The 13,962-nt window shown below is 49.7% G+C and overlaps 1 protein-coding gene across 1 annotated transcript in view; it reads right to left on the reverse strand.

Moving 5' to 3' along the window:
- Positions 1 to 13,962, reverse strand: part of CARD10 (caspase recruitment domain family member 10) — a 44,100-nt gene that overhangs the window by 7,129 nt on the left and 23,009 nt on the right. Inside the window, exons 9-16 of the mRNA XM_043965163.1 lie at positions 12,311 to 12,442; positions 11,704 to 11,819; positions 11,498 to 11,526; positions 10,610 to 10,733; positions 2,848 to 3,031; positions 1,255 to 1,354; positions 415 to 664; positions 215 to 284 (exon numbers count right to left, since the gene is read on the reverse strand). Of these exons, the coding sequence (XP_043821098.1) occupies positions 215 to 284; positions 415 to 664; positions 1,255 to 1,354; positions 2,848 to 3,031; positions 10,610 to 10,733; positions 11,498 to 11,526; positions 11,704 to 11,819; positions 12,311 to 12,442 (1,005 nt within the window). The remainder of the gene's footprint in view (positions 1 to 214; positions 285 to 414; positions 665 to 1,254; positions 1,355 to 2,847; positions 3,032 to 10,609; positions 10,734 to 11,497; positions 11,527 to 11,703; positions 11,820 to 12,310; positions 12,443 to 13,962) is intronic.

Below are 13,962 nucleotides of genomic sequence, written 5' to 3' on the forward strand. Positions count from 1 at the left end.
AAGACAGTCTTCACCCTGCAGCTCACATTCTGATGGGAAATGAGGGGTCAGGGGCAGTATAGGCTGGGACCCCATGGGGTCAAGGACAAGCAGGGCCTAGGATACCATGCCAGAGCTTCCCTGCCCACCTTTGCAGCTCCACCACACCTGAGAGGAAAGTCGAGGCAGAGAGAGAAGCCCCCGGGATCCCCTTCCAGCCATCAGTCCTACTCACATTACTCCGGTGACTCCTGGAGCGACTGTAGTGTGGACACTTGTCCTGGGCTTCTAGGAGCTGCTGGGCCCTGAGGGGGAGGAGGGTCTCATCAGGGAGGGAGCAAGAGCATGGTCCCCCCTTCCATACCCAGGGCCCTCTCCCACACCTTGCCAAGAGAGGCCGCCCCCGCCCCCGTGTACCCCTCAGTCCTTGGTCACCTCTGGAAGTTGGGCACTGTGCCCCTGTCCAGGTCTCGAAGGGTAAGGGGGTCAACTCGAGCACAGTACCACTCGGGCCGGCCCTTGTAGGCCGGATCCACCACACGCAGGATGTCTTGACCTTTTACGCACAGAGCCCGGGCGTCGGCCTGCTCAGGCAAGGGATGGTTGGCTCGGACATAGAAGGAGTTGGGCCCTGACGTTCCCTTCTTGCCGGTGGTGTCGAAGTCCTCCCTGGAGGTTGGGCAGACTGAGCCCAAAGAGAAGACATTTCTGTGTCATTCCTTCCCCTGTGCACTGCCCAGCCATGTTCCCATCTGTCCCCCACAGCCTGGTGAGGCAGGAGGGACCAGAAATCACAGGATTGGGGCAGCTAGGTGGTGCAGTGGATAGAGCACCGGCCCTGGATTCAGGAGTACCTGAGTTCAAATCCGGCCTCAGACACTTAACGCTTACTAGCTGTGTGACCCTGGGCAAGTCACTTAACCCCAATTGCCTCACTTAAAAAAAAAAAAAAAAGAAATCACAGGATCTTAGGCCAGCAAGTGGTCATCCAGCCTCCACGCTACAACTATCATCCCCAATCTACGGATGAGGAAACTGAGCCCCACAGAGGTAATAGGATTTGCCTAAGTCACAGCATTGGTAAATAACAAAGCCAGAATCAGAACTCAAGTCTTTGGACAAGGGGAAGAAATGGCTACCACAACATGTTTCTCAAAGCACTGTCACTACCACAAGCCTTTGGATGCAAGTGCCCTTGCGTCCCATTTTATAGATAGGGAAACTGAGGCATAGAGCTATTAGGCGACACGCTCAGGGTCAGCATTTGGTCCCCACCTTTCATATCCTGGAGGAAGGTTAAGGTGGTAGCCTTATTCCAACACAAGGTGCTCAGCTGGGCCTGGGCGTCGTCCCGGCTTGAATCATCTCTTCTCGGCTGGTGAAGCAGAGAAAAAGAAGTGAAGTCATCACCCAGGGATATTCAGGGAGTTTGGGTTTGGTTTGGGGGCAAGGGGGCAAGCTTTCTGGAACACTCCAGGATGGACTTTAGGGATTGACGGAGCATCCCCTCGTCTGGCACCCTATCCTGTGCCCCTCTCCCAGGCGGGATTCACCCCCAATCACAGACACCCCACTTTTCTCCCGGTCTCTGGGAGACGAGTGAAGGTAACATAGGGAAAGGCCTTTATCCATGACATGGCAGCCTGGGGTTTGGGTCTGACTGTGATCCTCTAGGTTTTAACTGGTGCCTGTGAACTTTTAATATTGATCATTGTATGGCTGCGTGTTGAGCTGCCTTTGGAATCTTCTGGTTTTGATCTGATGCCTTTAAAAACATCATTGTGAGAAGGGGCCACAGGCTACACCAGATGCCAAGGAGTCCAGGGCACAAAAAGCATCCCTGCTGGGAAGCTAGGTGGCACAGTGGATAAAGCACTGGCTTTGGATTCAGGAGGGCCTGAGTTCAAATCCAGCCTCAGACACTTGACACTAGCTGTGTGACCTTGGGCAAGTCACTTAACCCTCATTGCCCCACAAAAAAAAAAAAAAAAGCATCCCTGCTCTACTTCCCTCCCCTTCAGTTTGCATTTAAATTTGAGACACAGCCTCCTCCAGGTCAAATACCAGGTGGTTCTCAGTTTGATGCCAGCCAGTCTGCATTCTCCATGCCAACCTCCCTTCAACACCTTTACCACCCCTATCTGGACAGTCTGTGTTACTTTGTCCCCCATGAAGACAATAAGCACCCTGTGAAATTGGATGAAGTCAGGAAGCCTCATCTTCCTGAGTTCAAATCTGGCCTCAGACCCTTGCTAGCTGTGTGACCCTGGGCAAGTCGCTTCACCCTGGTTGACTCAGTTTCCTCATGTGTCAAATGAGCTGGAGAAGGAAATGACAAACCATTCCAGTATATTTGCCAAGAAACCCCCAAATTAGGTCACCAAGTCAAACATGACTGAAAAATGACTGAACAACAGAACTGGACACTCCAAAAAGACATAGAATGTTTTCCCAATCCCTTCTGGGACATATGCTTCTCTGTGTTGACAGTCTGTGTTTTAAGATTAGCTCTGACATTCCATGTTCTAAGGGCCCTACCAGCTCAGACATTCCCTGTCCTAAGGCTGCCACCCAGCTCTAACATTCCCTGTTCTAAGGGCCCTCCCAGCTCAGACATTTCATGTTCTAAGGGTTCTCTCAGTGTTAGCAAACCATTTTCTCAGATCCTGTCCAGTTCCCACAGTTGGATCTAAAGTCCCTTCCCTGAAATCACGGTAGAGTCAGTAAAGCTGCCACTCACTCAGGCCAACCGCTGTGCTGGCCTTTACCCAGAGGCCCTGCCCAGTGATTCAGAATCTGGGATTTTCAGCCCACCTGGGTTGTCCAACCCAATCCAGGTCCAGGGCTCAATTGGCCCATAGGTCTTACCTCTAAAAACTGGTGGCCATCCTGCACCTCCACTGTGGTGTCCGTTCCTGGGCCCGACAGTGCTCGGCGGAGCACTACCCCAGAGCGGTTCTTCCCAAGGAAAGACGTGCTCTCCGCTCCCTTCTCCTGGGGCTCCGGACCCCCTGGAGGACTGTGCCTTGAGGACCCCCGTGTAGCTAGAGACCTGAGGGGAAAGAAGGAAAGAGGAATGTTAGAGGCTGAGAATCTGATAGCTAACAATCACTCTGTAAGCACTTTGAGGATCTCCTAGGTCATCCCTGGTTCTTAACCCAGGATCCACAGATTTCCAAGAGTCTGTGGACTTGGATTTAAAAAAGTCACATTTTAATTCCCACTGACATCTAACTGAAATTCAGCATTTTATTTAATTATGAATATAGGCAAGAGAGCATGGTTCTAAGGAGCCCATGGGCCTGACTGCCCAAGGGATCCCGAATGCAAACAAGAATAAAATCTGCTATGTATGTCCAGCCCTGTGCTGGCTACAAGGCATCATCCCTGACCTAAAGGAGGAGACAGTACAGAAAAGCGGAAAGATTGAGGAGCTGGAGTCTAGGGGGCCTTAATCTGCAAATCATCAGCTGTGTGACCTTGGACAAGACTCTTATCTTCCCTAAGTCTCAACATATCCATCAATAAAATGGGCTTTAGAGGATTCTCCCTATCTACTCCATGGGGTAGCTGGGAGGCTCGGATGAGAAAATGGAGGAAAAGGGCTTGGGAAACCTTCCAGCTACTGAGATATTGGCTACTATAATGAGGTTAATAATAATAATAATAATATAGCATTCCTATCTAGCCCTTTAAGGTTTGCAAAGTGCTATGTGTGTATGGGATCTCATCTAATAATATACAAGCCTTGCAAACCTTAATTTTTTCAGTTATTCTCTAATTTATATACTTTGAAAATCTTGAATTGCTATGGAATTGGGAAGTGTTATTATCATTACCGTGTAAGCTAGAAATTTGAATGTCAAAGATGACAAAGAAAGGCCATGCCAGGAGCATGCATGGTGAAGCCCGCTCGCAGTCCCTGGGACCAGAGAGGGTGCAGCTGGTGGATCGCTTGAGCTCGGGAGTTCTGAGATGAAATTGGGTGTCCCTACTAAGATGGCAAGCCCCTAGGAGAAGGAAGGGTATGGCCGGCACAGGGCATAGAAAGGAAAAGAGGCAGGAATGCACCAGACAGGTGAGGAGTTGGCTTGCTCCGGGTGCAGCTCCTGCCTGGGTTAGCCTCTTGACCCTTGTTAAAGGCCAGTACAACATCTGAACCCCTTCTCCCACCTCCCGATCCTAAGGGGGTGGGGTGCTTCGGATCACAATAGGGCTGCTACTGCTCTCTCCTCCCAGCTTGTAACACCTTACATACACCCACGGCTCTGAGAAAAGTGAACAGCTCTCTGTCCTGCAGCCTTTCACCCAACATCCTCTGCGCTGACCAGCTTCTCGCCTTTGCTTCCTAAGAAATGAATGCCCCAACTATCCCCTACCTTGCTCATCAAATCCCTTCCTGCATCTTAAAGCCCGACAATCCAAATGTCACCTCTCCAGGAAGTCTACCCTCATCCCTCAGAGGGTAATACATTACCTTCCCCCTTCAGACCTTGCATGGCACAATTATCATATCCTAGCATATATTTCAGGGTGGGGGTCTTCTCCCCTGACTCTGCTTGGACCAGATCTTATCTAAACTTTGTATCTTCCCCCAGGGCTCTGCATATAACAGTCATATAATAAATGTTTGTATTTACTGATGTGTACATTTTGTTTTCCCATGAAAATATAAGCTCTGGAAAATTGGGACTGTTTCATTTTTGTGGTTATATAAAATCCTACTGGACCATGGGATCACAGATTTAGGGCAGGAGAGGACACCAGAGGTCATATCATGAAGAAGAGGAGGAGGAGGAAGGGGAGGAGGAAGAAGAGGAGAAGGAAGAAGGAATAGGAAGAGGAGGAGGAAGAAAAGGAGGAAGAGAAGGAGGAAGAGGGGAAGAAAAGAAGGAGGAGCAGAAGGAGGAGAAGAACAAGAAGCATTTTATATAGCACCTACTATGTGCCAGGTCTAAGCACTTTACAGTTCTTAGCTCCTAGAAGGCAGGGACTATCTTTTGTCTTTCTTCATATCTAGCATATACTAGGTGCTTAATAAATGCTTGTTAACCATTGACTGACTAACTTTCCTGCTGCCAGCTTGAAGGCAAGCTTTTCTTGTAAGAGAGGTATCCGAGGCTTTTCATCCCATACAGTGGAAAGTCAGAGACCCCGGGGCTTCTGCTCTGAGTGTACCTGGGTCATCCTGTTGCCTGAGATCCCCAGATATTTACATCTCTAGCTCTCAGAGAAGGTGGGGAGGAGGTGATACACACAGAGGAGAAAGAAGTCAGGGCCGCTGACCAGTTCCCTTCTCTGAACGCCCCAGGAGCCTAGGATCTTGGTTCTGGAGCTGGTCACCGAATCCAAACCCTAACATTTGCAGATTTTTACATTTTATAGGAAACTCCATTAAATCTCTCCTCCCATACTCATCAAAGACGTTACCAGGAAACTACATGCTCTAGCAGGTCCTAGCCCTCCATGGAGATGGCTCTGGGGTCAGGGCTGGTCCCAAGAGCACAGATTTTAAACTGGAAGAGATCTTGAAGGCTGTTGAGTCCAACCTATGCAGAGGTGAATTGCCTTGCTCCAGATCACACAAGTAGTAAGCAGCCGAGCTGAGATTCAAACACAGGAACTCTCTCACCTTAAGGAGCAAGGTGGCATGGTGGAGGGAAGGGTAGACATGGAATCAGGGAGACCTGAATTCAAATCGTGCCTTAGACATGTACTAGCTGTGCAAAGACCAGCTAAAGTAATGAAAAGTAAGGAATCTGCCTTGGTGGACAGAGGCCCTGCTTCATGGGTGTGGACAGAATACTTGGTACAATTTGTTTTATTATTAATCATTATTATTTTCAGTGTTACTTACTACTATTACCCTTGATGCTCTGACTTTGGACTGGACCTGTGATCTCATTGGCATAGAAATCCATCCACCAGGGAGCAGCTAGGTGGCGCAGTGGATAAAGCACTAGCCCTGGATTCAGGAGGATCTGAGTTCAGATCTGAACTCAGACACTTGACATTTACTAGCTGTGTGACCCTGGGCAAGTCACTTAACCCTCATTGCCCCACCCAAAAAGAAAAAAAAAAGAAAAAGAAATCCATCCACCAATGTATATATAGGCAGGTTAATCAGTCAATCAAGAAATTTTTATTAATCACCTACTATGTGCCAGATCCTGTGCACAGGAAGGCAAGAAACAGTCTCTGTTCTCAAAGAGATCACAATCTAACAGACTGTGGAGGTGCATAACAGAGTACTGGTCTTGAAAGACCCAGAGAGAGAATCCAGCCTCAGACACTTACTAACTAGCTGGGTGACCCTGGGCAAGTCACTTAACTGCTGACTGCCTCAGTTTCCCCATATGTAAAAATAGGGATAATAATAACACCTACTTCTCAGAATTGTGAAGATCAAATGAGATAATACTGGTAAAGTGCTTTGCAAACCTTACAGCATTATAGAAATTTGAATTACCATTATTGTTGTTATTGTTATTTTGATTACTGCCTTTAAGAATACCAGGGACTCTGAAAGGTTAAATGGCTTGTGTCTGAAGGGGGATCTGGACGTGGGTCTTTCTGACTCCAAGGCCAAATCACCATTCACTCTACCATGCTGCCCCTCACTCCAGCGCTATTAATTTAGTTAGGGAACAGGGAGGATCTTGCCCTGTGATTTCACTGGTATAGGGAACTCCCAGTGAGAAAACTCCCCCCACCAATGCAGAGTGCCCGCTCTGCAATTTACAGTCTCAGAGAGATGTTCCAGAGCGCTGAAAAGCTGACTTGTCCAAGGTCACACAGCCAACGTGTCAGAGGCTGCCCTTGAACCCAAAGGTTCCGGTGTATTGCAACACGCTGCCCTTCCAGGCTACAAAGTATCGTTTAGAGGATAATAATAATGATAATTACAGGCATAATAACCATAATTCTCGTCATTATTATTATATCTCCAGTAAAGTTCTCCTCCCAGGATCTCAGCCAAGCCTGGAGGGGGTTCTCAAAAGCTGTGACAATGTAGCTTTAAGCTCTGGTAGGTCCCACCTGGTGAGGATTTCTGCTCAGTATCAGGGAAGGACTGTCTCAAATTCAAAGATGTAGTCATAGCATCTGGCCACCAGGGGGAGAAAGCCTCAGCCGATCCCCTGACTTCCAGTGCTTGCTTGCCTTAGGCTCCCCTGAATTCTAGTGCTCCTTTTTTAACTCGGCATATATCTCACAGAATTGTCTGCGTGTTGTCTCACCTGTTAGACTGCGGGCTCCTCGAGCACAAGAATTGTCTTTTTTCTAACCTTACCATTTGTAATAACTCTACAAAAATTAACATGTAACAAGTCCTCCTTTTATTGCAAACAGCTGCTTTACAAGAGTAGCGTTTGCAAGATTTGTCCCCACGTTCTTTAATTTAATCATAAAACCAAACTTTCATCACATCGGATATTAAGTGAATCTTGAATGAACAATCCATTCTGCCAAGGCAGGGACTGTCTTTTGCCTTTCTTTGTATACCCAGTGTGGAGACAGTTCCTGGCACATAGTAGGGTGCTTAATAAATGTTTGTTGATGGAGGGAAGGGAGGAAGGAAGGAGGGAAGTAGGGAGTCAGGGAAGAAGGAAGGGAGGAAAGAGGGAGGGAGGAGGAAGGAAAGAGGGAGGGAAGGAAGGAGAGAGGGAGGAAAGAGGGAAGGAGGGAGGGAAGGAGGGAAGAAGGAAGGAGGGAGGGAAGGAGGGAGGAAAGGAGGGAGGGAAGGAGGAAGGGAAGGAGAAAGAGAGAAAGGAAGGAAAGAATGAGAGAGGGAGGGAAGGGAGAAAAAGGAAGTCAGATATTTACTTGTTAGGCAATCCATTCAAACCAATGACCTGCTCCCATTCTGGCCTGGGCAGTCAAAACTGGGGGCTTCTTTGTCACCCACATGCTGGGTAACTCTACTGTCCTTCTTCCACTTTCTGAGGTCTGTGCAGTCACAGAAGCCATACCCCAGACCTGACACACTGTCCCTTTTCATCTTTACCTTGCAGAATCTGCCTTTGAGACTCAGATCAGATGCTACCTCTCCTTAAGGTAACCTTCCCTGATCCCCACCACCACCAACTCCCCATTGTAATGTTCTCTCCTCCTTCAAATGACCATGTGCGTGTGTGTGTGTGTGTGTGTGTGTGTGTGTGACACAGACAGAGACAGAGACAGAGAAATCCTCCAGCAAAATGCAAACTCCTTTGGGGACAGGCACATTTCATCTTTGTATCTCTAGAGCCTCACACACATTGCTGGTATCTAATAAATGCTTGTTGAAGCCTCTAATTCTTACAGGATCTGAGAGCCACTGAAACATCCAGTAAGCATGCATTAAGCACCTAAAATGTGCCAGGCACTGAGCTCAGAGGAGACAAAGATGAAGAAGCAGCTGCCCCTGCCCTCAGAGAGCTTATACTCAAATGGGGGAGAGAGCATGTCAACTACTCGGTAAGCACAGGATCCACAGAGAGTAGTGGAAAGAGAATCTCAGAGGAGAAGGCTCTAGCTTTTGAAGGGAGGATCTGAACAGACCTGAAAGAGGCCAGCAAAGCCAGGAAGGAGAGGTGAGGAAAGGACAGCATTCCAAGTATGGGGAATAGCCAGTGCAACAGTGTGGAGATGGGAAATGGAGTGCCAAGTATAAGGAACAGCAAATAGAGCAATAGAGCTGAACTAGAGAGAATAAAGTATAAGAAAACTGTAAAGATAGAAAGAGGCCAGGTTATAAAGGACTTGATCCTAGAACTGGAAGAGACCTCTGAAGTCTGCTTCATTTTATAGATGGGGAAACTGAGGCCCAGCAATGTTAAGTGACTTTCCCAAGCCAAAAAGTAAGTCTCAGGGGCAGGATTTGAACCCATACCCTGACATCAGAGTCTGGCTTTCTGCTCCTGGAACCCAGTGTTTTTGTTCATTTCTCACCTCCTCCATGTCCACTCCATTCACTGCCTCCACTTTACTCCATCCCTGCCTATTCCCCCTCTCTCTACCTTTTTTCATCTTCTCTTCTATCTCTCTACAGGGCTCTCTGTAGATCTACTCATCCCCACCCTACCCCCCCAGATCTGTCCCTCCAACTGTGTCTATTTCCCCCTCCCCAACTCCCTGCCTGCCTGTGTGCCTGTCTGTCCATTGTCCCCCCCACCAGCACCAGGGGCCTGCCTGCCAAGGCGGCTCCCCCTCCTACGGCCTCCAGGCGGGGGCAGGAAGGGCCTGTGAATGAATTGCTCAGGCTAGGCCCACATTCCTGAGCCCTGGGCTGGACAGCAGCCATGGCCCCCACTGCGGTGCGGAGCTCCAGCTCCCAAAGGAAGGGGCTGCTGGGGGGCCCAGGAGGGGGGCCGGAAAGGAGCAGGAAAGAGAGGGAAGGGTGGTGCCTTCTACCCCTTCCCCAGAAACACTCTGCAAGAACAAAACAATACAGAGGTTTTGGAGTGAGTGAGTGTGTGTGTGTGTGTGTGTGTGTGTGTGTGTACGCGTGCGCGCGCTTGCTCACGCTCACAGCTGGGGAAAGGGATCCTTGCTCAGATATTCACACCAGCCTTGGCATGGAGACCACAGCCTGGACACAGGCAGAAAGTGTCCTGTTGTGGGCAGAGAGCCCCTCAAAAGGGCACAAACCCGTCTTCCCCCAGGCTGCTCAAACAAATGAAAGGATGGATGTAAAATCTCTCTAAAAGTACAATTTAAAGACCCCGAGATTTGAAGCCAGAGACCTTGGATTCAAATCTTAAGAGCTATGCTCAAAAGAATCTGTGTGACCTTAGACAAGTCCCTTAACTTAGAGTATAGAAAATGAAGAGGGTTAAATGAGGTAATGACTCGAGCTAAATGCAGGATCTGATAAGCCACAGACAGCTTACTGAAAGGAGAATGAAGAGAGGAGAGAACCGGGCCAGGGACTGAGCCCCCAGGAACATCTATGGGTACAAGTCATGATAAAAACGAAGGATCATCCAAAGAGACCAAGAAGGAGTGGTCAGACAGGAGGAGAACCAGGAGAGGCCAACGTCAAAAAGACCCAGAGAAGAGAGAATCACTGAGAGGCGGCCACGGAACAAGAGTCTGAGAATCTAAGTTCAAATCCCAGGCCGGTCCCTGGCTCTCATGCTTTCACCCCCAAAATGAGGGGGATGGATACAGAGGTCCTTGAGTAGACCCCTATGAGTACGAGGGTCAAGAGTGCCAAACAGCAAGCAATGGGTGCTTAAGAAATTCTGATGGGACTGAAAAAGTGTCTGTGGTTATCAGGACACCCCCTTCTGTCTCCCTTGTCCACAATCCTGTGAAAGAATACCTTTTCTCCTCTCTCTCTCTCTCTCTCTCTCTCTCTCTCTGATTCTGTCTCTCTCCCTCCCTCTCTGTCTCTCATACACACAGACACACAGGAGTGTGAACCCTTCAAAGAAACAAGAAATCCAAGTCTCTCTCCCTCTCTAAACCTCAGTTCCTCATCTATAAAATGGGTTATAACGGTCTTGGCACTGCCTGGTTCCTAATGGACACATGTCAGCTATCATTCCCTCTCACTTCTTGGCCCAATCACCACCCACGGTTAGCACCCCTACCCCTCACACACCCCCCCAATAAGAAAGGAGGGAGTAGAGGTTGGCTACCATACCTATTCAGCATCTCTGAGGCGCAGGCTCGGGCAATAATGGTATCTGACTTCCCTATGGGCCACAGGACATCAGAGGACGAGGAAGATGAAAGCCCAGGAGACCACGGCTTGAGAGTGACGCTCCCTTGAGGGGGGGAAGAACAGGCACCCAGGTCGGTTCTGGCCCTTAGACCAGGACCAGAAGGCTCAAGAGGTGGGCAGGAAGAATGGACCCCTGGGATCTGGTCCCTCACCTCCCACACACCAGAGCGCAGAGGCCCACAGTCCTAAGGTCCAAGGTCATTGTTTCGTGGGTTCCAAGGCTTAGGTCGAGGTCTTGTTCCTTCCAGATATCCTCAGGGACCCCCGCCCTGAACCCCTCAGTGCTGATCTGGCCTCCCCGAGCACCTTTGCAATCAAACCTGGTACTAACAAGAGCTCTTTTCCGTGTGAGGTGGTACCTCGGAGTTGTTTTAATTTGCATTTCTCTGATCAGGAGTGATTTAGAGCATTTTTTCATATGACAATAGATAGCTTTAACAAGATCCCAAAGGCTTATAAACCAAAGCTGGATTAAATACATTCAGCTCACTCCTCTATTTTGGGTCCCTGGGACCCCCATTCCTGCTCTGCACGAGGATCCAACTGGGGGTTCCCCAAGTGAGGGATCTAAGCTGAGTTGGCATCAGTGAAGAGAAAGATCAAAACAGAAGCCAGAAAAAGGAGTTGGGGGAAGCTCCCATCATACTCCAGAGGGTGCCCAAAGGGATCCAAAGCACTTCCTGATCTCCCACCCTCTTCACCCTCCTATTCTGAGGAGGGCCTGTTGGGACCGTGGCTAGGCTGACCCATCTCTGCCTCTGGCCCACATGTGGCCCCTGCCCACCCAGAGCCCGGGGGCTGGGCTACCTGGTATGTCAGACGTGCTGCTGAAGGACCTGTAAGAGAAGCAAGAAAGAGGATGAGGAGGATGAAGGAGAAAAGGGCTCGCCATCCCCAAGGGGTTAGGCAGGGCACAGGCTGGGCACTGGGCTCACAGGTCTTTTCTTGGCCATAGGGTCATCCCCTGGGCTCCCCAGCCCTCCCAATGGTTTGGGTCTTATCATGCTTCCTACCTCTTTGGGGGTGCAGGGTCCTCCTCTCGCTGCCGCCGGAGGATGGAGCCGGCGCTGGGGGGGAAGGGGAGGATGGAGAGGCGGTTGATCTCCTTCTCACTATCCACCGACTCCTCCTGGGAAGGGAAGATTCAACCAGGAGTCTGGGGACCATTCCCTGGGCCCTCCCCCTATCCCCCAAAGAGCTCCCAATTTAACTCTGTACCAGCTGTGTGACCTTGAGCCAGTCACTTAACCTCTGGTCCCCAATGTCTTCATCTGTCAAATGAAAACTCTTGGACAGCCCCATTGAGGCCTAAATCCTCTGGGCCTCTTAGCTGTTCTAAACTGGGGAGCCCAAACCTGTCAGCCTCAGAGCCAGGCTCTATGCTAGCCTGCATGGTCTTCCAGGTTTTTCACCTATTCCCCCTTCAGAGACAAGGGACCCAAGAAATCCAGACCCCATATAAACTACTCTCCTTTCTATAGGACTTTGGGGTTTACAGAGGAATTCCCTCTCAACAATTATCTGCGAGCTAGAATTCAAGGTCCAATTTTGTTTTGCTTTGCAGTAACTGCTTCCCTTCCCCCACGGCCATCCCCAAATCCTCAGAGTGAGGCCTCTTACCAAGGTGTGGGGCTCAGATCCCCCGGAAGTGGTCTCCCCAGCCACGTCTGGACTCCCCAGCAGAGAGGGGCACTCACTCAGACTCCACGTGCTGCTGAGGTTGGAACACAGCGAGTGGGAAGAGTTGCAGGCCTGAGGAAAGGGCAATGATGGAGCCACCAATCAAAAGGTACCAAGTACATGGTAGCAACAAGACAAGAGCAGCCAGCTCTGCCCTCAAGGAGTGTACACTCTAGAGATTCCAACCCCTACACATGGTAATAGGGGGCTCAGGAGAGAAGCAAAAGACCCAGAGAATGGGTGCCCATCCCCATCCCATCCTTCCAAATCTTGAAGGTTCCTGACTCATTCTGGGCTCATCCCAAAGTTGGCGCCACGTTCTAGAAGAGACACTGACAGCTCAAGCATGTCCAAGAGTCTGGCAAGATGGCGGGAGGCCCAGAGGCCTAAGAGGATCAGCTGACAGAGCTGAAGATACCCCGTCCAGAGAAAAGACTCAGAGGGGAAGATGAGAGCTGCCTTCAAATAGATGAAGGCCTGTTTTTCATGTGGAAGACGGTTAGATAGGATAGGCTTGGCACTGAGGTGGGGGCAAGAGGCTGGGAGAGGGGGAAGTTGCCAAGAATTAAATTCCATCCATTTTGATTCAAGATTCAGGGCTGGGAAAAACCTTAGAGGTCATTGAATCCACATCCTTGCTTTGATCAATGAGGAAACTGAGGCCAAGCAATAAAAGTACTTGCCCAAGATTACATAATAAGTAGCAAAGTCAGGATTTGAACCCAGGTCCCCGTCTCCAGTTACAGCTCTCCTTTGTCTCTACTGAAGCAAGCCTGTAATTTATAGTCTTAGAGAACCACCTACAGGTCCTGAGGGAAAGTGAGTTGCCCAGCTAGTGGGTATGTCAGACATGGGAACCAAGTCTTCCTAATCCTGAGGCCAGCCCCCATCCATAAAACATCACTGCTTCTCCCCTTAGGATCAGGGCTGTCCAAAACTAGGCCAAGTTACCCTGTTAAGTAGTGAGCTTCCCATCTCTGAAGGTCTTCAATCAGAAGCTTTTTAGGGGTATTATAGAGAGGATGCCCAGTTCAGATAGGGATTGGACCAGAAGGATTTGGAACCCCAACCCTTTAATCTGATGATTTTATGCATGTAAAAACCCAGCTCCAAGTAAAAGTGAGGCCACTGCCCACTCACACCCAGAGGGACAAATGGACCGAGGCTCTTGGAGTCCAAGCCACTGCCTTAGCCCAAACCCTGCCCAGATCTCCCCTTCCCCACAGCCTTTCTCCCAACGCCCTCTTTCAGCCTTCCCTCTCTTGGCTGCATGACCCTCAATCCTCAATCCCAGGATGCCTGAAGGGTGAACTCCGTTCTGGCTTTCTTGGCCCCTCTGCCTTATCCAAAGGTCAAGGGCCTGGGTCCCTCTACCCCCTCGGGCTTCAGAGTAGACAAGGTCATTCACACTGCTTTGATGAGCAAGGAGTCACCCATTGTAATCCTTCCGATAATGTAGTGAACCACTAGGCCTTACCATCTGTTTCTGCACCCTCCAGAGCCCCAGACCTTGCCATCTGCCCTATGGCTGAATCCTCCTATGCATGTTCTCACACACACGTAAACTCCTTGAGAGTATGGATTGTCTGGAC

The sequence above is a fragment of the Dromiciops gliroides genome, chromosome 5 (genome assembly GCF_019393635.1).
Source record: "Dromiciops gliroides isolate mDroGli1 chromosome 5, mDroGli1.pri, whole genome shotgun sequence".
In the NCBI taxonomy this organism is placed as follows: domain Eukaryota; kingdom Metazoa; phylum Chordata; class Mammalia; order Microbiotheria; family Microbiotheriidae; genus Dromiciops; species Dromiciops gliroides.